We start from the raw sequence: 26792 nt of genomic DNA, 5'->3' as shown, positions 1-26792 counted from the left end.
ATAATGCCCCCAGCAGTATACCCCACATAATGCCCCCAGCAGTATAACACACATAATGCCCCCAGCAGTATAACACACATAATGCCCCCAGCAGTATAACACACATAATGCCCCCAGCAGTATAACACACATAATGCCCCCAGCAGTATAACACACATAATGCCCCCAGCAGTATAACACACATAATGCCCCCAGCAGTATAACACACATAATGCCCCCAGCAGTATAACACAGATAATGCCCCCAGCAGTATAACACAGATAATGCCCCCAGCAGTATAACACAGATAATGCCCCCAGCAGTATAACACAGATAATGCCCCCAGCAGTATAACACAGATAATGCCCCCAGCAGTATAACACAGATAATGCCCCCAGCAGTATAACACAGATAATGCCCCCAGCAGTATAACACAGATAATGCCCCCAGCAGTATAACACAGATAATGCCCCCAGCAGTATAACACAGATAATGCCCCCAGCAGTATAACACAGATAATGCCCCCAGCAGTATAACACAGATAATGCCCCCAGCAGAAGTGCACATAATGCCCCCAGCAAAACCGCACATACTGTAATGCCCCAGCAGAAACTGTGCTGTAAGTTACACTCACCGTTGCCATCCGTTGGTTGAGGTCAGTGTTCTGTCCAGAAGCACCACTGTTCGGGGCCTCCAGCACCCGTGTGGCGCGCAGTGATTCCCCGCGTGTCAGCAGAGGTGGACAGCCTGTCAGCGCGGCGGGCAGCCTGTCAGCGCGGCGGGTGTGGGATGTAGCTGGAAGAGCCTACAGTACACACTGCGGCGTATCAGCTCTTCCACCCACATCCCACCCCCCGCCGCGCTGACAGGCCGCTCAATCCATTCCTCTGATGGGCGATTCTGTCAGCCTATCAGCGGCGTTTCCTCACATAAAGAAAAAAAAAGTCAGGAAGTGAGGGTGAACGCTCCGCACCGACCGCGCTATGCCAAATATGCACCATCAGGACATTTAGGTCAGATATGCAATTTCTGCTGATAATAAGTACAGAGTCCCCTCCCGCGTTTCATCCAATTGCCATCAGGCAGGATTTCCTCAGGAGTGTGACTCTAATGAAAAAAAAAAAATTATATATATATATATATATATATATATATATTCTCTATCTATCGTGAAACTCTAGTTTTTTGCTTCCAATATTTCTTTGCATGTAATTGGATACCCCCTGAAGATGCATACACACAGTGTGATATTGTCCTACATTTTTGACTATAGAGTCAAAATCTTAAGAAAAATTGCACAGTGTTTGTACTGCATACCGATGGGTGGACCTGTGAGGTCAGTAATGCAGGTAAAAATAGCCTGTGCAGGGAAGGCAATTTATACTATGTCGCATGCAGTGTATTTGGCCATAGGCCAAATCGCACACTGTCAAAACTGTCTCCATGCTTTTCAAGGGGAAATTGCATAGTCAAAATTGTTCATAGCCATTATCTCGCCATGTGTAAGCACCTCAAGGAAAAAAGTTTTTTTTTTTTATTATCAGGAACTGATGAAAGTTGGAGGAAATAAAGATGTTTATAGAGTAACATTAAAAGCAAAAATATACATATAAAAAAAAACTATTTGTAAGTGTAAAACTAATATTGGTCTTTAAAAAATATTTTAATATTTTTGATATCAGTCAGGGGAACTTTAACTGGCAATATTCATCTGTAGCTGTGAGTGATGTGCATGAACAGCTGATACTTGTGTCAAATAAGAACCAGCATGTTTCAGGAACTGCTGCTCTTCACTTCCACAAGTAGGATAATAGTAACTGGCATGTGTGTATATAATTACTAGGTGATGATTTGTTGCTTAATAAATTGTTTATGCAAATCAAGTGATTAATTTAATTGTATTTATGACTATATAAACACTTTACGGTTTAATATCCAAATATATTTGTAGTATAGGTAATATATTATAATTATTTTATACAAACCGTTACATGTGTGGAGCATACAGATGGGTCTTTTGCCATCCTTGCTGGCGGGTCGCCAGAACGTACGCGCTGGCGACCCGCCAGCAGCCTCGCCAGCGAGGAGACTGAGACGCGCGTGCGTCTCACGCGCACGCGCGTCTCAGTCTCCGTCGCTAGCGCGACGGAAACCCTGTCCGTCTCCGCCTCAGGGAGACGGACAGGGCTAGGGGGGTTAGTGGGGGGTGCGGGCAGGCGGCGGGGACCCCGGGTTACCGCCGGCAAGCCGGCGGGGACCCGGGGGAACGCATCGAAGCGCCGTCGGAAGGGGACGCGCGCGCCTCTCGTGCGCGCGCGTCCGCTTCTCACCGTCGCCATGGCGCTGGCGGGGGATGGCGGCTGGCGACGCCAGCGCCATCCCCTGCAAAGATGGGACAAGACCCATCTGTATTTTAATTCAGATTTAGCAAACATCTTAAGGACCATACACACTAGGAGATTTTCATTTCAAAAGACTGACAAAATCTCTGATAGATATATCTGTCACCAAAGTAGTGCGCACACACTGAGCTTTTTTCCCAAAGAGCAAAAGACTGCTGAAAATCATATAAAATGCTATTTACATAATGGGCTGGCTTTGAATTCCAATGGTGGGAGCAGGGGACATTTTATTCATGGCATTTCTGTTCTGGGGGCCTGATTTAGAACTGATTGCTGGGCTGTGTATATTCAGAGCCCAGCGATAAGGTAAACGCTGCACCGCCCGGGGGAAATTCTGCCCATGTGCACGGCTACGATTTTATTTGCAGCTGTGCATGTAGGGAGAAATCCATTATGCCACACATCGGGATGCCCATTACGCCACATACCATAATGACCATTACACATAATGCCACACACTGTAATGCAGATCTCTGCTTCAGCGGGTGTGGAGAGTGTGGTGCCGCTGCTGGGCTCTGCCTGTTCCTAGACATTCTAAAGTCCGAGAATACCGTCCAGACTCCTGATATAATTAACGGAGTGTCCAGAGTAATCCCGGAAGGGTGGTAACTCTAATGCCCCTTTCAGACTGCACTTTATAACCGGTATTTTGCAGTTTATTAACCGTTTCAAAACGGTTATATGTGCGGTCTGAAAGGTGCAGAACCGATGTACCGTTTTAAAAAAAAGCAGTTTTTGCTAAACTGTTAAAATGGAGGGTCCTACCCGTTTCAGACCCAGTATTTTGGCACCAAAATCGGGTCTGAAACAGTATTTAGGACCCAGCCAATAGTGGTCCCGCTGCATGCATATTTAATGACCTGCTCATTAGAAATGCACGGGGGAGAGAGGCATTCTCTCCCCTTCCTCCCTACCCACCCCGCACACATCCTCCGAGCGCAGAGCTGCAGCTCAGAGGCAGGGATTGCAATCACATAGTGCTGTCCTGCTGCTGCTCTTGTTGCGGTGCTGATATACTACAGTCTCCCCCCTCCCTTCCCAGACCGCACTCTATGAGCGCATAGTGACAGCCTGGCTGGCAGCAGAGGATGGCGAGGAGACAGCAGCAGTAGCGCATGCACACAGTGGACAATACACAGCCAGACAATGGGGGAACAGAAACCAAGGACCATACTCCGCTGGCTGTCCAGGTATGGGGGGCGGGGCTGCCAAGACCACACTGGCTTTCACCCTGTATTTGGAAAGTTTCCAAAAACGGGTCTGCCAGGTAAAAAAAACGGCATTTAAACGGTAATATACCGTTTAAGAGATGCGGTGTGAAAGGGGTTTTACCTGGCAGACCCGTTTTTGGAAACCTTTTCAAATACAGGGTCAAAGCCAGTTATGCGGTCTGAAAGCAGCATTAATTAAACATACATTGGTGGCCAGTGGTGGCGGTAATCTATTCATGGCTGGCCTTTGCCAGCCATGTATATGTTACCGCCATAATCAAATAATTAATATGCATTGGTGGCCAGTGGTGGCAGTAATGTATACATTGCTGGCATGTGCCAGCAATGTATATATTACTGCATTAGAAATATCATTGGTGGCCAGTGGTGCTAGTAATATATACATTGCTAGCATGTGCCAGAAATGTATATATTCCTGCATTAGAAATCACATTGGTGGCCAGTGTATGCTCCATACAGTGGAGCAGGGTTTAGGCGTGAAGTCAGCCAGATCTTTCTGACGAGGGTGGGGTATACGGGTAGGCGGGGGAGCAAGACAGTCATCAGTGAGTGCAGCGCTGGAGACTGTGACACGCACAGCCGGGTTGAGTAATTTGGGGCGGAGTGGTCTGCTGGGCTAAAAGGTTATCATCATTCAGCCCAGCGGCCACACAACTGAAAAACCAGCCATCATCGCTAGATGTGCTTGTAAAACCAGCAGACAGCGCACTTTGCTGGCGATGATGCGGTACCACACATCATCGCTAGTCGGCTGTCTATGTGGCATACACACTGGGTGACTTTCAGCTGAAAATTGCTCAAAACGGCTGTTTTGGGCGATTTTCAGCTGAAAGTCGGCAAGTATGTATGGGCCTTAAGGGAAAAATGGAGGTTTGCAGTGTGCATCGTGTGTGGTTTTTTTTATGCTGTGTATACTTTTAAACAAAGTATATGCAAGTATGGACAATGAAGAGTCATAAGCATTGTAATGGCATCTGAAGGGTGCAATGTGCAGTGAGGTAATGTTGATAGAACTGCAGTCTGTGCAGTTAGTAGAAGTGTTATACGCAGTTTACAGGGCTATGGATCATTAGGCTACCAGTCACAGTCGACCTAGTGACTGTCGACCAACATGCTGGTGACCCAATGACGGTATCCCATTTACAGGCATATCTTTTGGTGCAAGTGCACACTGATTATAATGAGTACCGAACCTTGTGTAACTATAGGGCACACAACTCTACATGTAGATGTTTTTGCACATTTAGGAGGTTATTCTGATTTGCTCGCTCCCCACGCGTTCGCACGTGGGATCGATGTTAAGCGAATGGGCATAAGCATTTATGTGCATTTGCAGCATCTTGGTGCGAGCAGGCATGGCGCACTGCTTGTTCGCTGTCCCGTTCGCACCTAGCAGTGTGGGTGTGGGCTGTGGGGCAGCGGCGGCAGGCTGTGTATCTACTCTATAATTTACTGCTCTACTGAACAATATATGTGTTAGAGCTCAAGTTTCCTTATTTGCATTGGTGTTAATCATATCTTTTGCAATGGAAATATTATTCTGACTATCTTGTCATTGACCGTATTCTCCTGGATGTTGCTACTGAACAATATAATTCAGTGTGTGTGTACTGTATCATTTGTCCAGGGAGTTCAAGAGAAAAATGGGTAATGATCTCGTTCATGGTTGATGAATGTGTACCCAGCTTTACATAGATTATTGCATACCATATTTTTAGTGCAAACTGATAGACTGCAGACGAGTACCTGGCTTTTGTTGCAAGGACAGCTTTAAGTCTTTTGGGGTAATTTTCTACCAGTTTGCGTTATGGGAGTGATGTAAATGTAACGGTGGGCCTGCTTTAAACCTCTCAGCAAGGCTGCAAATTTAGCAGAAGCACAAATCCATGCTGAACTGCAGGTGCGGATAATGTAACATGTGCATAGAAGCCCTGTACACTACACACCGGGTGACGGGGAGCTATGCTGAGCGAGCTTACACACCGGTTGACAGGGAGCTGTGCTGAGCGAGCTTACACACTGGGTGACAGGGAGCTGTGCTGAACGAGCTTACACACCGGGTGACAGGGAGCTGTGCTGAGCTGGCTTGAGCACAGGTCACTCAGCACACATCGCGGCACACATGATGAACCTTATTCTTGTTGACACACAGCGATGCGTGTCTTTATTTAGCCCACCTGCCTGCTTGCTCTGCCTCCCGCCCCCCTTCGCAGGGTGATTTTGCCCTCATCCTTAATGGATGTTTTGCATAAACCTTTATTTGCAGCCTATGGGGTGACACCCACATCATTTGATGGTCGTCGTCCATGCAAAATCAAAACCCCATACACGGTGCACTTTATCCATTATCGCCGGGGATATGGTCGCTGAGCAACCATATCCCCATCTGATGCCAAGAGCGCAGTCCCATGACCAGCCCTTTGGTCTGGCTTCTCCCGGCAGCAGCTCTTTCCCCATGTGGCTTCCCCAGGCAGTGTCTCCTTTCATCAGCGACCATCTCTGGTCGCTGATGAAAACAGGACACTGAGCAATATATTGTGTGTACGGAGGTTATGACACGCTCCGGTGTATTCGTTTTGCGTGTGTCCTGTGAGAGGACAGGGTGGGCAGCTGGCATCACTGGATGTCAGCTGCCTGCCCCCAGCACCCGTGTCATCGGGGCATTAGCATGAGAATGCGCAGCATTTTCACGGGAACGCCCATGAAATGCTGGCCATTCCCATAGGCTTGCTTCTCCGCCCGCACTGTTCTGTGAGAGCGCCCGACGAACACTCGCCGTGGCCGCTCGCATTGTGCAGATTAAAAACATTGCGCTCCCATGCGAATTCACATGGGAGCCCATCAATCTGAATCACCCCTGATGTGTGCTGAGGGGGGTTTGCCTATTGTTTATAAGCAAAACCTAGCCATGTAGCAGGATAGACCATGCAAGCACAGTCTATCTCTGCAGGTGATGGCAAGATGTGGGACCGTGCATCGCCGTCCCCCGGAGCAATACACACAGAACATCCCGTGCTTCAATTCTAAGCAATCTAGTCAGATCGCTTAGGAATGGGGTTCAAATCACCCCATATGTATGCCCCTTTAGATTTGGGGGAGTTGTTTTGTTTCTGTGCAGGATAAATACTGGCTGCTTTATTCTCACACTGTAATTTACAGTTCAGTTTGAACACACCCCACCCAAATCCAACTCTCTCTGCACATACTACATTTGCCCCACCTGCAGTGCAGCATGGTTTTGTTTATCTGCAAAAATTGCAGCCCTACTAACAGGTCTGAATCAGGCCCCATGTGTGGGAGTTTGACCAAGAATTGACATATTTTGAAAGCATTTCAGGGCTTGCACATAAGCGTGGAAATCGACAATTAGTGATTTCCGCAGTTCTGCGCTGGCCTCTGAATCAGGCCCTATGACTGCCAGTGTTTCCAGGAAAACACTGTAACATAGCATTTCATATGCCATTACAGGCACATCCGCGCACACACAATATAGATATGTAGATTGGGGGGAAGTGACTTTATGAAGGACTGAGTTCTATAGGAGATGGAGAAGTCTTGGAGACTGGTATAATGAATAAACATTGAAGCAGTGATGCACTATAGGCAATAGAGTTGTATGATAAGACTCATATTTTTTTTTTTATGTATTTTTTAAGTTACAAGATCAGAGACTTGTGACTAATAGTATGTGTCACTGACATTACTGAAATAAAAGTATGTCATTTGTCAAACAATAAGAAAGTGACCACCTTTTTCAGAATATGTTTAAGGAAATAAAGGCCTTATTCATGCAGCCTGAGCAATTACCGAACGGCTGCATATGTACACTGTAGCCACTGTGCATGCGCAGGGTTCCCCTGTGAACAAAGACAGTGCGTGCAGCCGTTTGTGGGGGAGTTAAGGTGCCCATACACGTTGCACATACTTTTTGTACTAGATCTCATCTCATCGCAAACCTAAGATATGATATTGTATACTATAATTGTAATGTCTATGGGCAAGTCTAGCCTTGACGGCTGCAAACGGAAAATCCATTCGATGGTGAGCGATTACGGATGGATTTCACACTGTGCGCACAGCTGCAAATGCTGGGGATATTCAAATGGGTACAAAGGACTGGCTCATCTGTGGCTTCTATCTTCTTGTATGATTGGTGCTGCTGCTACAACTAGTTGTGCCCGGAAAGGGCACTGACAGCTGCTGCCAGTTGGGTCCAGGCACCTGCTCAATAGAAAAACTGTCAGTGGGGACTGTGCACAAGACTCTACTATGTGCTACTATGGACTGCATCGGCAGTAGGCTATTAAAGTTGGCTAGGGCTCATAGTGAGTGGCTTCCTGCAGGTGATAATATATTACATTACCAGCCAACTGTAGGTTGTCAATAGGCCATACATGCCAAATCTTACAAATGTTCCTGAGAGCATGTACCTTAAGGGGGTTATTCTGTGTGTGCGCCGTTATTCCGGACAAGCAGAAATATTGGCGCACACCTATTCAATGCTGCCTTTGATCTGTGAAATTGGCCTTTTTCCGACCATCAGAAATTTCCAGATGATAGATGATAAGATTTATTTATTTTTTGACATTTTAGCTAATATTCTACATAGTTAATTAACTATTATACATAGTTATTTGAGTTTTAGGCAGTCCCTCCAAATATGTAAAAAAGGGCTCTACAGCTCATATGTTCAAAATGACCCTATGTACCCCTTATACATTCTGTGCCCCTATACCATGTGCTCTGCTCCTGTGTACACTTCTGTTCCACTATATCAGTGGTTCCCAACCTGGGGTACTAGTACCCCTGGAGGTACTCTGCAGACCAGTTGGGGGTAATTGAAAATAATATTGGTAATGGCGGACAATGAAAAGGTCTTTTGATGGCTGGCGAAGACCCATTGCCATGGAGACAAACCATGTTGTGTCATATGCCTGACCAGCAATCCACTGGGAGCTTCCCATGCTGCCCTCAGACATCAGCAGTCATCTGCCCAGCACTGACAAAGGTGGAGGAAGCAGCGGCATTAATCCTACTGGTGTTAGCGGAAATCCTGGAGATAATACACAACCAGTGTCTAGACACAGAAGGGCACGATTCCTTGCTGTATACTACTCCTCCTTAATATAAGGATCCGCATACCGCTAAGTACTGTCCATATTTAAAAATGTGAGGAGGGGGTACTTATCAATGAAAAGCGTAATCAAGGGGTACGGGAGAGAAAAAAGGTTGGGAACCACTGCACTATATGGTCGGTGTACTCGGCCCCAATGTATCTTGTGCACACTGTGCTGCCCAGTGCTATGCCCTATGTATATCTGTACATGTGTACCCAGTGTATACTCTGCACTATATGTCCAGTTGTGCCCTGCCCTTATAAACCCTGTGCATGCTCTGTGCCTCTGTAGAACCTGTGCACGGGCCCCTATGTACTCGCAGTTCTGTACCAAAATGCTCTATCTGCATGACCCCAAAATAGAGTATGTCACCATGACATGTATATCTGCATGACACAGCATACAGTGACACTGCAGACAGTCAGTGCAGATACTGTCATTTAAAATATTATTCTTCAGTCAGAACTCCCTACCCCCAGCACTGAATGTCCCTAATCCCCTCTTTGCCCACCCAGTACTGCCAAAGCTGCCTTCTACCCTCATCCCTCCCTACTCCCAGCACTGCTTGCACCTAACACTCTCCTGGCTACCCATCCTCAGATACTAACTAACCTTATCCCTTCCCTAACCCCAGCATTGCCTGCACCTAGACCTCTACTTGGCCCCTGTACTGCCCTAACTGATATTTACACATATATATCCCCTTTCCAATCAATCTATGGTACATGTGTAGGTGGTCTGTTGCTATATGGGGAGATCAAAAAACATAATCTGTAATGAAACAGTGGTGTGGGACCCCAACTTTTTAAAGTGAGGGGTGCCCGGGACCCATTTTTTTCACTGAGCATGATCGATCACTAGAAGGGAAGATATTGCAGAAGAATAGTGCTACTCACTCCCGCTGACCAGTGCCGCAGAGGGACCCTGCTGCCCGCCCACCACCAGCTCCCCAGGGATATACATGCAAGAAATTGCATGCCAAACCATAAGCAGCCTCCTGGGGAGCTGCCGGGCAATCTGGTCCAACTTGTCCTAAGGATAAGTCGGACCCAGTGTATGGGGGGCCTTCAATCTCTGCTTAGATTATCTGGGTATATGACAAGTAAGCAAAGATGGCAGTTTCATCTTACTTATGGTTAACTCTGATTTTGGATAATGCTGTGTTTTATTGGCCATTAGACCAAAAACATGTGGCAGTGGTTGCCGGATGGCTGACAGTCGGGATTCCGACAGTCATTACACAGACTTCTGAATTCGACTGTTAAAACACAGACACTCAGGATCCCGACGGCCACCGAGCTTTGTTGAGCTCCCCCCGCGCGCTGTCTGGCAGTCCAGGCAGTCGGGATCCCGATGTCGGTCTAATGACTGTCGGGATCCGATACCACACCCGTGGCAGTGACTTAGGCCATACTGGTTCAAATTTGCTGGTAAGAGATTTATTAGCTGGCACTAAAGATGCATACACACTGGGTGTTTTTGCCCTATGTGTATGCTGGGTGATCATGTAAAAATTGCTGGCTGGAAAATCACTTTGTGCATACACACTAAGCGATTTTGACCCAGTTCATAGATTTTCACGGGATGTCGACCCTATTTAGGTCAACATGCATTGGGTTGACCACTGAAACATGTTGACTTGGCGAAGGTTGACAGAGTTGGAAGGTCAGAAACTGCAAAGGTCAAAATGAGTTTTTCACACTTTTTTTGCGCCATGCCAACAGGCAGTATTTCATACCCTACTATCCAATACAGCGTAATGGGAGAATAAAATAGTGTGCCGAGCACAGCAAGGCCCATGCCCGAAGCATGGCAAGTGCAGAAAACAAGGGGCAAAAATTTGTGAAAAACTCATGTCGACCTTTCAACCCTGTTGACCCAATGGCCCATACCTGATTTTCCCAGGGGGTGAACCAATTTCAATGGTGGTCACTGTAACAAGGACAGTTTTTAACGGGCGCTAACTCAGGGCTATTTATCAAAAAATCCACAGATAAATATAAGCATAGTCAGTCCCTTAAAGAGAAAAAAGTAGCAAAGAGTATCTGCGCTAAGTGGATTATTAATAACACAAAGCGTGTCTAATTAATATATTTAATACAAATTGATAATAATCTTAAAAAACACATACAAACAACATAAAATGGATCAAATGCACAGTTTGTGCTTTGATTAAATTTGAATAAAGGGGGTAGGCACCCCTTCTTTCCTCATATTCAGGATCCTGTTCCTATAGTGCTGGGGTAGCCAACCCTAGTCCTCGAGAGCTACCAACAGTGCATGTTTTGCAGGTCTCCTCACAGAATCACAAGTGAGCTAATTAGCTCCATCTGTGGATCTTTTAAAATGTGTCAGTGATTAATGAGTGCAGCTGTGCAGCAGCTAGGTTGTCTGGAAAATGTGAACTGTTGGTAGCTCTCGAGGGCTAGGGTTGGCTACCACTGCTATAGTGGGACTGTTGATGAATAAGTGGGCAGTTTTTTTTATTGTTTTCTACCACTTACAATTTTGAAAGAAAACCCTTTTGGAGTGGTGCCGACGGCTCTTTATCCTGCTGTGCAGGTTCTGCTCCTTATATGTAAAAATCAGCCCTGGTTCAGGAATCCTTGGTTGTTAATTCACTTGGATTCTTTGAGGATAGGGGTGTCAGTGCCTGATGCATTTCGCTAGGTGGGTTCCCAGCTTTTACAAAGATAATGTCCCCTTGGCTCTATTTATACCTAGGGCCAATATGGCCGACAACAGTGTGAGTCGATGCTACAGGAGTGTGGCCGACGTTGCTACGTCACCGGAACTGTTCCAGGATAAAGAGCCGTCAGCACTACTCCAAAAGGGTTTCAAAAGAAATCTGCAGGACTTGATACTCAAAATCGTGAGTGGTACAAAATCATAAAAAACTGCCCAATTATTTATCATCACAGTCCCACCATAGGAACAGGATCCTGAATATGAGGAAAGTCGGGGTGCCTACCCCCTTTATTCAAATTTAATCAAAGCACTGTGCTTTTTATCCATTGTGGTGAACCACTTTCAGGAGACTGGAGCAGTTAGGGATAGGTTAAGATCAGGTGATAAGGTGTACATTAAATGAATGGCAACAAAAAGGTGAACACAATTTCATTTGGTTGGCAGAGGATTGACCCCCCTTCTGTTCTGCATCTCTTCCCATCCCTCAACTGCACACTTACCTGTTCCCAACGGGGGTCCTCTTCTCTCCATAGCTGGGTTTGGATCTGTCCCTTTGCTCTAGCAGTGGGAGCTAATTGAGGGTGTCTCTTGTTCCTGCTCCCACTCGGCATGCATGTTGGAGGTGCCCCAGAACTTTTTTTTTAAAATAGTTAAATGATTAAATCTAGCAATCTAGCATAGATGATCGCTTTTATATTTTACTTTTAATAATGAAAGGCCTGCAAAGAAAATTGTGGTCAACTGTGTAAGTCATTTTTTAACTATTTAGATATAATATATTGGGTGAAGTAATACATGCTTAGGGAATCTTCTTATTACATATGGAGAGGGAACATTTAGCATAGAGAAAGTTGTATGATTGTATCTTCTGGAACTGTGTAGCCAACTCCAACTTGTAATCACTTAAGTGGCCCATACAAACTGTCCATTGATCTCAGAGCACATACGAGGGGTTTGTTAACATCTCATCAGACTTCCAGGAGATTAAAAATTTAGGGGCATGTTTGCAGGCTATTCCATGAAAACACCCATTATTGGAGGTTATCTGCAGATATTAAAGCAGTTGTTTTTATTTTATATAAAGTTTTTGAGGCAAACATGAAATGTATAAAAGGAAAAGTGCTCTAAAACTGATTAACTTAAGGTCCATACACACTGGGCGATTATGCCCAGTGTGTATGGATAACGATGATGGGGAAAATGGCTGGGCTGAAAAACGGTCAGTGCATACACATTGAGCGTTTTTTGCCCTTCTACCACTATTTTCCCTGGGGTGGACAACTTTCCATAGCAGGATGCTATGGAAAGCCATCCACTCTGCTGCTCATCTGCTGGTAAGATGAGCGGCCGCTGGACATGATGCGGGAGTGTGCATCCGTGCTCACCACTGCCCCGTACACACTGGGCAAGACAAGTAAATTGAGCAGCTTTCAGCTGAAAAATCACCCAGTGTGTACAGGGACTTAGAATGTTAAAACAGTAGCCTGACATGCTTATACATAAATGTACATGTTATAGTCTGCAAATACTGTCTTTTTTCCCCCCTACAGGTGCTGTTAGTAAGCAGCAGTCGTTATCCAGACCGTTGGATTGTTCCAGGTGGTGGCCTGGAGCCGGAAGAGGAACCCAGTGCAGCAGCTGTTCGTGAAGTTTGTGAAGAGGTAGGGAGTTCTATAATTATTCCAAAAGACTTAATAATGATGATGGAATATTGGGAATCCAGAGACTTAGGGCCTTATTCTAGTTCACTCTTTCTGAAAAAAATCCTTCTTAGATGGACAAAACCATGTGCACTGCAGGGGGGCAGATGTAACATGTGCAGAGAGAATTAGATTTGGGGAAGTTATTTTGTTTCTGTGCAGGGTAAATACTGGCTGCTTTATTTTTACACTGCAATATAGATCTCACTTTGAAGTAAAACCCCACCCAAATCTAATTCTCTCTCTGCACAAGTTACATTTGCCCCCCTGCAGTGCACATGGTTTTGTCCATCTAAGAAGGATTTTGTCAGAAAGAGTGAACTAGAATAAGGGCCTTAGTGACACAGCATATGATCGACCTGAGTTTTTCAAATTTTTTGATACATTTAAAAAAAAAATCATACTTTTCAATCCATGTGGGCTATGACTGGAAACCATAATCTCTGCTGAGTGAGGAAAGCCATGCGAGGGGATGCGGTACACTAATTGAGGTTCCGTGTACTGCAAGATAAAAAATGACACACAATATATTTTCCAGACTCTTTCACTAAAATTCAAAATGCTAAACCTGACAAATTAGACAGTAATCGTTAAGGACGCTGGAGCTCTTGTACCAATTACATTCAGATCTTGTTTAGAAAGCTTATGGGCGGTATTCAATGAGCCGGAATCGCCAAGTTTTATGGCGATTCCGGGGTTTTTTCGTGGCTGACGGTGATTTTTGGAGCTCCAAATGCGAATCACCGTATTCAATGAGCTAGAATCGCCGTTGACGACCGGTGAATGAAGCTGCAATCGCCAAATGTTTTCCTGTACAAATCGCCGTTTTTTGTGTATAGGATTTTTCATGGGGAATCGACGGTAGTTGAGGGGAATCGCCAAAAGTGTATTCAATGTGAAGTTGGCGATTCCTTTTTCTTCTTTCATATCGCCGTTCCTCTCCGAGTGCCCCTCGTCATCTTTTTATGGTGAACTTTTATAGGAACATGTCAAATAATTGGTTTTAAGTGCTCTATTTAACTATGCAAGTCTAATGTATTATTATTTGCTGCCCTTGTGTGATGTCATGGTCGTAGAAGTGCTATACAAATATATATTTAATTTTTTCAGGTATTTTTTTTTTCTCCCACAAAGCACTGTTCTTACCCATGGTGCACCTCACTTACCCATGATTCTCCTCCCCACCTCACTCCTTCGTTTGCCCTTTGACCAGATTTCCCAGCGTTTGCCGTCTGCTGTATGGGAAGCGTTTGTCCAGGGTAATTTGCTTGTTTCTAGCATTTATCTGCGATTTTTTAAACAACTGACTACATTAATGAGGCTGTGTAGGGAAACGCCGGTATGGCTGAGAATCGCCGTTAGGGCCGGCGATTCTCAGCCACGTTGAATAGGGTGACTTGGCGACTCCCCACGAATCCCCATGCATGGCGATTCACTGCTAAAAACCGGCGATTGGCAGGCGAATGTTAAATCTGAATCACTGTAACCAGCGATTCAGGACATTGAATACCGCCCTATGCCTTTCACAACCTCTTCAGGACGGTCTGTGTGCTAAGTGTTGCACACCACCACACCAGCTTGCACCAGGAACCACCTTGGGTGTCTTCCTTATCGCATCTTATGACTATGTTATGTTTGTTTGATTGTCCGCTTTCACTCTGCCTCTGACAATTCTGAGGCGTCAGATGATATCTCCCTGAGTATTCCTTGGTGAAAAAGGAATGACATTCCCAAACTGGTGCAGGCAGTCAAGATAGTCCTACAATTGGAGGATAAGGAACCTATGCCATAAGGTGATCATACACCGTGCGATGCGATGTGCGCTCCTTCTGGCATCTCATTGCACAGTATAAAAAGTATGTTCAACACATACTTTTTGTTCTGCCCCCAGATCGCACTGCACGCAAATCGCATGCGTTGTGTTGCGATCCAGCCCATAATGGGTGTGATCATCGCACTGTGTATGGGCACCTTAAGACTCTGGTGTTTAAATGCCAAAAGGTTGTTAAAGCAGAATTCCCTCAGTTTACCGAACTCATGCATGAGATCTGGATTAAATCTAGCAATCTGTGCCAGCTTCCAAAATGTCTTTTTACCTTCTAGCTGCAGAGTGTACTATTTACTCTTATGCTGATGCTATTACAGGAACATATATGGCTTCGGCCTCTATAAGGTTATTGAGGGCTGGGCAAATGCGCTCAAACATTCAGATGCTACCAAGGAACAATTGTCTCAGATCTGCCATATTAGAGATGGTAGATTCAGCTTTGAATACTGGTGTCCTTGCTTCCAAAGTGTCTGTAACCTATGTGGTGATCCAGAGGATCATGTGGCTATCCTTCTGAAGGGTGGACTTGGATTCCAAAAAGGTGCTAGAATCTCACCCCTTTGCAGGTGACATGATTGCCACAGCATTGGACAAGATCTGCCAAACCATGTGTTTAAACAAGCCTAGGCTGCCAGACATCCAGGTGCAAAGCCTCATAACGAACCTGCCACATAAGTGGGGGGGGGGGGGAGGGGGTGTGCTACTCTGGGGTATCCCAGGGTGGCTTCTTCAGTATGCAGCGTCTTGGCGTCAGACCATCATTGATGCCTAGGTATGAGAAGTGGTCTCACACAGGTCCCCTCTCACCTATCTGAGGTGTTCTCCTCAACGTTTCTTTTGCATGGGTCTTCCATCAGATCCAATCAAGGCCGTGGTTCTCCATGGAGATATTCAATATTTGTTACAATCCAGGGTAAATATACTAGTTCATCTAGACAGCTTTCTACTCTACCCTTTTCAAAGTCCATTAGCCTAATGACACTCAATAGGGTTAGCCATGTACCCAGGTTTCGCATGGAAACCCTCCACTCTATTGTCCTGGCATTTGAGTATGCCAGTGGACATTCAAGATGCTTACCTGCATTTGCCTATCACTCACAATCATCAACAATACTTTAGATTTGCTGTCCTTCATCAGCATTATCAATTTCAGATGCTGCCCTTTGGATTTTCTATAGCTCCCGGGTCTTTACTTAAAAAAAGGGCATTTATGGTGGCACAGCTCAGGCATTAGAAGGTAAGAATTCTGTGAATTCTGGGACCCGATTTTACATTGGATTCAATGTAAAATATTCCCTTGACCCCCAATTTTACACCCTGAACCGCACGACACGATTGACGTGAACCCGAAGCGTGGCGAGCAGCGGCGGTGCGCGTCCTCCGACCTTTTCATTCCCCTACTATCCACGTCGGCGAGCCCCGCGAGGGGACACGTATAACTTCAGCTCGGTGGCTCGCTGCGCTCGCCACACTTTATATTCTTAACTCCACGCCGACGTGGGTAGTAGGGGAATGAAAAGGTCGGAGGACGCGCACCGCTGCCCCTCGCGGGCTCGCTACGCTCGCCACGCTTCAGGTTCGCGTCAATCGTGGGGTGACGACGGGGCCATATATAATGTGAAATGGGTCATATTGGCCCATTTCACATTGTTTCCTATGTGAGATGGACTTAATCAAGTCCATCTCATCTTGTGCCATTATAATGGCACAAGACCGACGCGATGCTCCCGATTTCAATGTTAAAAATTATTTTAACATTGAAGCCTATGGAAAAATCGCGGGCATCGCGTCGGTATCGTCGGGGGCAATGTTAATGGTCGCGACCGTCGCGATGCCCGCGATTTCGCCTTTGCCGGCAAAATGGACCTGATTTCAAAGGAAATCGGGTCCATCTCGGGCATCGTGTACCTTAACTTTAAGGTACACGATGCCCGCGATTGTGGCCGTGCTAGGAAATAAGTACCCAATGTTACATCTGCCCCACCTGCAGTGCACATGGTTTTGTCCATTAGAACGTGATTGTGCCTTCCCGAGTGAACTAGAATAACCCCCTATGTCTGAAAACAGGGCAGCCCCTATTAATTGCTTTTATTTATAAGGTAGCACAAGTTTCACTTGTGTTGTAAACAGCAAAAATTCAAAACCGGATAAACAAATGGAGCATAAAACTGACAGATAAATATATGACCCAGAGGCACTTTAAGAGAGGAGTCCCATGTGCAGCCTCCTCCACTTGGGTCTCCTCCTCTCTTTTGCCCACAGCTCCCCGGAAAGCAGCACAGTAGAGATTGAGCACTAGAGCGCTCAGGCTCTTCTGCGCATACGCACACCTTCGAAGAAATGGTGGGGCGGCCATTTTTTGTCAATTCTGGCAGTGCTGCTGCCTTCATCGCAGGACTCCAGACAAGTAAGTATTAAAATGGGTGCGGTGTGGGTCATGTGTGCGGTGTGGATGCACTGCGCACATTGCACCCATTATAAATACACCACTGACATGCCCTGTAAGACCAGTGCTGTTATACTGAATGATGCAGCTGCACAGAGTGGGATCAGTACTATCTGGCTGGTTGGGTGCCTTCCCAAGGCAGTTGGGGGTCTAGCCTGAGCTTGATAATCTTCCTGTTGTGTTCATATTAATTTGCGGTAAAACAGTGTAATGTGCATTTGTGTTCTGGTTAGTGCATGAATCTCTGACATTTTACATAATTAAGAAGCAGCCTAAAGGTGACACACAAAGCCTTCAGTTGTGAATATTATTGATGCAGCTGTTCTTCTGGTATAAACCTTATAGACAGGGGGGGCGTGGCCTAGTGCTGAGTGAGCCAGGACGTATTTATACAGAGCTCCGGCCTAAATTCCCCTAAAATTGCTACAGTACCTGCCCTGGACCCCCTCCTGCTTGGAGGCACACTCACTTGCTTGAAGAGGACCCCCCGATCTGAGGCATAGAGCGCTGCGGAGCCGGGGGTGGGAAAAATCCTGCCCTGCAGTTTGCGGCCTACTCAATTTATTCCCGCACCCGGCGGTTGAGCTCTGGGACCCGATCGCGGCGGAATTTGGAACTTTGGAGAGTGACGCTGGGCACTGTGAGGTGAGCGGTGACCCCCCCTCCCCGTCCCAGTGATCCCCCCCTGACCTGGAGTCCGTGGTGGCCCGTAGGGAGCGTGGAGCTCTGGGTGGCTCTCTCTTCTACCTGCAGCGGCGCCCATCTTGGAATCGGCCAGCAGCACACAGGAGCCTCAACCCACAGCATTATAAGGAGGCATTTAGCCCTGGGCACCGGGTGCCTCGGGATTAGGTGGGAGACCACAGACCCACCCTGATACCTGCTGACTGATACCGCATATACAGTATATAGGGGGTGCCAGAGCTAGAGAGAGAAGTGCTCTAGCAGATAGCAGGGACAGACAGGCTGAGAGAACCCTCCTGCTGCCCACAGATATATTTTACCCCAAAACCCACATAACGCCACCGGTGCCTCCCCACAGAGTACGTACAACCTGGCATCTTCTCCACCAGTGTACCTGGCCGCAATTTCTGGTTGGGCAGCACCGCAGGCCGGGCTGCTACTCTGCAGGAGTGAAAGTTGATGAGTAGTCTTTTTTTTCTCTAATGGCTCTCTGATCCACCTGCCTAAATGGGTCTCGCACCATAACCAACGCCACATACTCCATGGGCGGCTAAACTTAGAATTCTCTCTGGATCCTCTATAACACTTCAATTTCACCGGCAGACCTCAGAACCCTCCCCTTCTAGGATCTACACCCCTACGATTTACCTTTTTGTCTACTTATCTCTATTATAATGCCATCAAAAAGAGGGAAGCGGCCTCTAAAATACCAGCACTTATACAATTCCCCAAAAACCAGACCCCGAGTCGAAATTCCTCCTCGAGTGGTCCTGCACATTCCACCACTCCTACAACTATGACTACATCCCCGACCTCCGCCCCATCAGCGGACCTGGGCAGAGATATTGACCCACAAGCTCCTCTGACGACCCACATGATGCTTAAAATGTTTTCAGCTTTCCGTACAGATATCCTTTCAGGCTTGGACTCCTCTATCCAGTCCCTCTGAGCAGATATAGTGAGCATCACAAGTTGCACTGAACACCTGGAGGACAAAATGCAGGAGTTGGTAACTTCCCACAATGATCTCCTATCATCGCACTCAGAGACCCAAAGTGAAGTAGCCTCCCTACGTGAAAAGATAGCGGATATTGAAGATAGCTCAAGGAGGAACTACCTCAAGATAAGGGGAGTCTTAAGGGGACTCTTCCAGAAGCTCCTCCCCTCAGCATCCTCACAGGATCTAATCATAGATCGTGTCCACCCCTTACCTAAACCCCGGAGTGGCTACTCTACCACCTTTCCCCGAGACGTTCTCCTAAGAGTCCACTTTTTTCACGTGAAAGAAGATTTTCTCAAGGCAGCTAGAAATATGGATGCCTCCGACACCTTGGGAGGCATACAAATATATATCCCGACTTCTCTCAATACACCCTGGATAAGAGACACTCATATCGCCCAATTACCACCGCTCTAAGAGACCATGATATCCAGTATAGGTGGGGATTTCAGGTGAAATTGATTGTTCGCTATGACTCTTCAACATTCGTAATCACTTCATTTGAGGCCGGAGTGAAACTTCTTGAAGAATGGGACATCCAGATCCCGCAAACCAAAGCTCCAGCTCCAGCTCAAGTGTCACCGACCTGAACGTAAGACACCCCCACCGATCACATGTTAAACGTTATGGTGGTACTTGGCCCTATACATCATTTTTGTGTTCTTTACTGGTGCCGACTGCCTTCCCCCGGCTGGGCAGTTTTCTGCGCCTGGGGGTGGGAGTCGCCCACCAGGCCTTCTAACCGTTATTTCTTTTCCAAGTTTGTTTATGCAAGTGTATTCTCACAGTTAAAAGAAGTCTGTACATAATATTTCTATGGTGTTTTAGAGCTTTGCCATTAAACGAGGCTCCCATAGTTCCACAATTTACACCCATTCGTTTATCACAGTTGATATATATCCCGATCTGCCATTTTACTGTATTAAGTTGTGTGTGAGACCCATTGGAGGTCCCCCCCCCCCCAATGGATTTTGTTTTGTCACCACCTTTTCCTTGTGACAAACAATGTGGCCTTGGTTCCAGGGCTTATTCTGTCTTCTCGTTCTTTCTTGGTCTTTCCTTTGCCCCCCCCCCCCCCTTCTATTTCCCCCTCCCCATGCCACCTCCTTCATATGGGGTACAACTTCATTTCACCTACCATTCGGTCAAGACTAAGCTGGTCTCTCCTTCCCAATGGTTACATTTCTTTCTTTAAACGTAAACGACCTAAACTCCCCAAGTAAAAGATGCCAAGCCCTAGAAACCTTCCATGCTGAACAGGCCAAAATGATTGATCTCCAGGAAACTCACTTTCTGGCCTCTGCCCCTCCCAAGTTTCACTCGCTATCCCACGGGTTATTTCTCATATGGCCCTGCTAAGAGAAACGGTGTTGCACTCCTTTTTCATAACTCTGTACAGTTTGTAGTAGGGTCCCAATATTCAGATAAAGATGGGAGATATCTGATTCTAGTGGGGAAATTGGATGACGTGGAGATTACCCTGGTCTCACTCTATGCCCCAAATACTAATCAAATTGCCTTCTTACGAAAACTTTTTGAGATAATCCAGAAGGGCCGAGTAGTTGTTATGGGCGATTTTAACCTGGTGCTAGATGAAAAACTTGATAAATCCCAAAACTCGTCCAGGCCACTCCCAGGTGTCCATACATCTCTTACTTTAAGTCACCTTCTTAATGAGTTCGACCTTTATGATGTATGGCGAACACAATCCCCCTCAACTAAGGATTACACCTTTTTCTCGCATGTTCACAACTCGTACTCACGTATTGATCTAATCCTAGCAGATAAATGGGCATTACAACACACTGTAAAATGACATATTGTGCTGATTACATGGTCGGACCATGCTGCAGTATCCTGGTCATGGAGCCCTAACCCTTCCCAAATTTTTCCTAAACCATGGAGACTCCCGGATTATATTTTAGACTCCCCCGAGGCCCTGGTAACTATCTCAAAAACTCTCTCCTCATATCTAGAACTCAACTCCACATCTGACACCCTTAGAGGGGTTATCATTCAAACGGGAGCCAGGTTAAAGAAGCAACGATTAGAAAACCAGTTAGAGGAGTTAGAGATGAAACTACTTCAGGCTGAGTCCCTTAACAGATCCCTCCCGTCAAGGGCCTTGAAACGGGAAATAGTGTCTATCCGCAATCAACTTCGAAAACTGTTTCTAATTTCGCATGAAGTATTCATACTCCAAACTCCAACAGAAATTCTACTCCTTGGGTAACAAATCAGGTAAATTCTTAGCTCCTAAACTTGGACTTCGCCAAACTAGAAACAGAATTAAATTTTTCAAGACGCAAGACGGGAGGAAACTCCTAAACCCCTCTGATATTGCGGCAGCATTCGCTAAATTTTATAAGAATTTATACAACCTCAACTCAGACCCTGATACCCCCCAACCTACCCCAAATCTAATAACCTCCTTCCTAGAAATCCTAAGTTTTCCCAAAGTCTCCCCAGAAGACTTAGTAACCCTTAACGCAAAATGGTCAGAGGAAGAAATTATAAAGGTAGTTAAATCCCTCCCCCTGTGTGAAGGCCCCAGGCCTGGATGGCTTTTCCAACACATTTTATAAAAAATAAATTAATGAGCTTGCCCCATCTCTTTCCTCCTTGTTTAAGTATGCTACAGACACTGGTACCCTCCCAGATGAAATGCTAAAAGACTGTATTATTACAATTCATAAACAGGGAAAAGACCCCTCACTTTGTCAAAATTATAGACCAATAGCCTTGCTTAACACTGATTAAAAAATTTTCTCTATATTAATCGCAAACAGACTGGCCCCCCTGGTACCCAATCTGATTCATCCGGAGCAAGTAGGTTTTGTTAAAGGCCGCCAGGCTACTGATAATACTAGAAGGGTTTTTGACCTGGCAGAATACATTTCTTATAAAGGAAGATGCCGAGAAGGCCTTTGACAGGCTACACTGGGGCTTTCTCACCGAAACCTTGACAAGGTTTGGCCTTCGGGGACCAATCCTATCCTCTATACTAGCTCTATATAGTTCGCCAAATGCGGTAGTGCACAATAACTGTTTCACATCGCCCCATTTTAAGATCTCCAATGGAACAAGACAAGGTTGCCCCCTGTCCCCATCATGTATGTGTTAGCAATAGAACCCCTCGCAATGACGATTCGTCAATCTCTAGACTTCCCCGATATAGAAAGTGGGCTCTTCCCTCCATAAGATAAGTTTATCTGCTGACAACGTTTTTCTTTTAGCAACAAAGCCTGACGCCTCACTACCTGCCCTCCATGACATAATTGATAGTTTTAGCGCAGCATCATACTATAAACTTAATACGACCGAGGCCTTACCTTTCAATTTGAGTGCTGATAAACTTTCCACATTTAAACAGAATCACAAATATAACTGGAAGAAAGATTACATTGTATACTTTGGGATTAACATCCCCAACTCTTTAGCTACCGCCACAGAAATCAACTACTCCCCTTCAATATCCCAAATAGATACATTGTTAAATGCTTGGTTTAGCTTGGAGATATCATGGCTCGGTAGGATTGCCGCTTTTAAGATGTCAGTACTGCCAAGACTAATGTATCTCTTCCGTGCGATTCCTTATCAAGTCCCACAGAAAACCATTAATCAAATTCACTCAATAATCTTGAAATATATTTGGAAGAAAACACCTCCCCGTTTAGCATACAAGAGCTTAACTAGATTGCGTAGACAGGGGCGCCTGGAAGTCCCGGATTTAAGGAAATACCAACAAGCCTGCTTAGTGGCCCAAATAAATGACTGGTCTCTACCTAAAGGCAAAAAACAATGGGTGGACTTGGAGAGCCAGCTGTTCTCCCGCATATCACTGATGGATGTACTCTGGACCCCCTCCCAACTAAGACCCCCCTCATTTGCTAAAGTACGCTCTATCTCTGATTCTCTCTCCGCATAGGGCACACTGGTAATATCCCCAAAATATGTCTCCCTCCCTTCCCGCACTCTTTCCCTACAGGCCCTATCAAAATGAATGTCTAATATAAACCTATCCAACTGGACGGCCTGCGGCATTGACTATATTGCAGCATTGGTAGACGGTGTCTCCATAACCCCATTTGGCTCTATTCAATCCCAATTTAACATCCCAGATAGGGAACTATTTTCTTATAATGGAATTGTACATTGGATTAGAAGAGCTATAAGATTATCAGGTCTGATATTGCTCCCCTTCCCAAATATATTATCAAAATTAGCTATAGGTAACTCTAAAGGTTCGATAAGTTTTTTGGTATTCCGGGCTGCAAGTTGATACCCCAGAGGTTAGATCCTCTATACAAACAAAATGGGAAGAGAGCCTGGTGCTCTCTCTCTCTCTCTCTCTCCCAACAACAGTGGGGAAAAAATCTATCTTACATCACATAAGATTTCTAAATGAAGCAACCACATAGAAATGCATTTTAAACTCTTGCATGACCTTTACTTTACCCCTGCTAAATTGCTCAGAATCTGTCCCTCAATCTCCAACCTATGCTGGGGAGAATGTAACAAGATAGGAGACACCTTCCACATTTTCTGGGCCTGCCCGAAAATAAGATTACTCTGGAGGGAAGTCTTCAACCTTGCCTCAAAAATCCTTGGGGTTTTGGTCCAAGAGTCTCCTCTGCCGGCGCTACTCCATGTTTATCCATCAGATATTCCTCACCTAATATGTTATGTATTAGGCCACCTCTTCATAGCTACCCGGGCTGCAATAGCCCAGGATTGGAAAAAAACACTCCCCTATCTCCCCCCCCCCCCCCCACCACTCTGTAAAATTGTCAGGAAAATTCACCATTCATTCCAAATGGAAATGATGGGCCTACCCTCTTCCAATAAACCCTCTTCTACAAAGATGCCATGGGCTTGCTAGTAGGATTATATAACCTCAACTGAAGGGGCAAACCAATTATTTGATATGGTCTATTTACTGGAGAACCATCATAGTATACTTATACATATTAGAAAATGTATCATATTATTGTTACTATATCCATTGTTGACCCCTGCGTTATTATTATTGTTGTTTTTCTCATATATACAGTATCAATGTATCTTGAATTGTACCCTTTTCCCCATCCCCCCCCCCCATCTTTATTCTGTACCCTCCTCCCCTTCTGTGCTTAACAGAACAAAACCTTTTAATAAAAACTATTTTGGAGATTTAGATTTTAAACAAGACAGTCTAGTACAAATACCATAGTTTAACCCGCCAGGAATAAGAAAATTGTCTGACTGTCGTTCTCTCTATCTTGTTCTTACTTAATATCTCTTAAAAGGTAGTGTCCTTAAGTCGTACAGTGCAAACTCTTTTTTTTTTATGTAATTGTCATGTATGCAAGTGTATGTTTTAAAAATGTTTGTCTATTTGTACAAATAAAAACTCAATTAAAAAAAAAAAAAACTATTTTGGAAAAAAACAACAACCTTATAGACAGAACATGCACAAGGCAGCAGCATACTTTATGTATCTATATGTAAAATGTCTTAAACGCATAATGTTATAATTTAAAAAAAATAATTATCTTTTGTAGAAAATGATTAACAATTAAGGGTATGAATGATTTGGAAGTTTTCCATCTAAAAAGCTCTAGTGCTTAATTGCTCCCTTGGTAACTGACTGAAGTCAAAGAAGAATTCTTCTCCACTGTCAAAGTAGAGCTATTAAGCATGTAAAGTGTTGCATCCAGCATACTCTGAGTTCTAATAATTCCCGTGGTAGTCCCCTTTCCTTATTTAATCTGTCAGCAGCGGCGTGAATGATTACTGTGAAGCCTATAGCTTTTCAATCTGGAAAAGGACTAGCATTCAAAGTGCTCATGGGACCAAGGTTTAACTACTTTTAACATTACAGTTTTGAGTATCCCGTATCCGTACATCCCTTATGTGAAATACTCCGAGAACCGTAGTTTTTTTTTTTTGTGTGTGTCATAAGGTAAATGCATTTCGGATAAGGTATACTCAACTTGTATTAGGTTTATCGGGTTTTACCATTTACCAAAACTTATGTAGAGGATCAGTATTTTTTGCATTCTTCTTGTTTTATTTTCCACATTTCTACTTAGAATTGACTCCTTCTCAGATGTATTTTGCTGTTGTAATTAGTTTGTTTTTATCTTTATTGTATGTTACTATGTATGTTATACTTTATAAATAAATGTTAATGACCGTTGTTTTATATAAAACTATATTATCTCCCATTAGGCTGGAGTTAAAGGCACGCTAGGTCGTCTTCTGGGTGTGTTTGAGGTAAAGTAATCCTAGATTTACTGTTAAATTAAATTTCATTAATGCAGTATTTAAAGTGTTAATGCATTACATGCTTTGACTTGATGACAGCAGCCATCAGTAGAGGTAAGTGTAACTAGTTGTTTATAGGGAAAAGGGGTATGAGGGGGACAAGTGCACTGGTGTAGGAAATCTAGAAGTAGGTGATTATTCAATTATGAATCCACTGATGCTAGTTATACAATGATAGAAATATCAGATAATTAATAAAAGTGGAGGTGCTCCCTAGAGAGCAAACTACCAGAGGAAGAAAGAAAGAAAAATACTCTGTTTTTGTTGGGGCACTCTTTAGTTAGACAATATGATTTTTATGATGGCGTTCAGTCAATTAGAGGGTTGTATAAGTCCTAGGAATCTGAGTGGTAATATAGTGTTTATTGGGGTGTAGTAGGGGGAATTCCCCTGTGGATTTTTTAGTAAACTTAGCTTTTATTAATTCTTTATAAAATAACTCTATACATTACACACACACACACACACACACACATACATAAGGACACACAAAACATATAAGATTTACACTTCTTAAAAGAATACCTTTCAGGGTATGTGCCCTTGCTTGGGTAGGATAAATTGTATAAGCTCATTCGTCAGAATAGAGTTCAGTAGAAAAATCTACTGCAAATATTTGTGACACTTAGGGCTGTTTCACACAGTACGGTTCCTGCCGCACGGTGAAATCCCGTACGGCCAGGGAGCCGTGCCGCACTCAGCAGTTGTGAATGGACACTATTGTGTCCATTCACACGGGACGGCCACGGCCCGGCCGCACGGCTGCAGCCGGATCCCCCCACTGGAAGGGACGGCTGCCGGGCTGTGGCCATCCCTGCCATTATAAAATTCTGAGTGCGGCGCGGCTCCCTGACCGTACGGGATTTCACCGTGCGGCAGGAACCGTACTGTGTGAAACAGCCCTAAGAGTAATAAAGAAAAAGAAACATGTAGCAAATTTGGTAAATGATACTATGTATTCAAATGATCTATTAGAGATACATAGGTTGCCAGCACCTTTTTTATCAGCTGGTACCTGTCATTGCTCTGATGTCACTTAGATTGTTTACAATGGTTGATTCGTACTAATTAGCACTTGTTAATTGTAGTTGTGAGCTGACTAAAGGTAAGTTCACCAATTAATCAACCTTTTAAACAATCTATCTCGGTGTGAGAAAATTCTGTATCCAATAAATCTTATCAAAAATAAAGGTGTCAACAATTAATAAGCACGCAATTATGTTAATTGGTATAGGTAGCCTGCGAGCGTACTAATCGAATAATTGTAAATGTCGAGTTAAATAACCATTTAGTGTTTCTAAGTCTGCAGTATTCAAACATCAATGGATAAGTCAATTTATCAATGAAAGATATAATTCGGGGATATAGGCTGGTGTCTACTGTCTCCTGGGTGAGGAGGGCACCCTG

The 26792-nt window shown here is 44.8% G+C and overlaps 1 protein-coding gene across 1 annotated transcript in view; it reads left to right on the top strand.

Moving 5' to 3' along the window:
• The window catches only part of NUDT3 (nudix hydrolase 3), a 39930-nt gene that overhangs the window by 3710 nt on the left and 9428 nt on the right, over positions 1-26792 (top strand). The window contains exons 2-3 of the mRNA XM_083173118.1: positions 12969-13079; positions 25290-25334. Of these exons, the coding sequence (XP_083029244.1) occupies positions 12969-13079; positions 25290-25334 (156 nt within the window). The remainder of the gene's footprint in view (positions 1-12968; positions 13080-25289; positions 25335-26792) is intronic.

Source organism: Crinia signifera, chromosome 2, assembly GCF_055691185.1.
Source record: "Crinia signifera chromosome 2, ASM5569118v1, whole genome shotgun sequence".
Taxonomy (NCBI): Eukaryota; Metazoa; Chordata; class Amphibia; order Anura; family Myobatrachidae; genus Crinia; species Crinia signifera.
The sequence above is the reverse complement of the archived record's forward strand: the minus strand, read 5'-3'. Positions and strand labels throughout refer to the sequence as shown.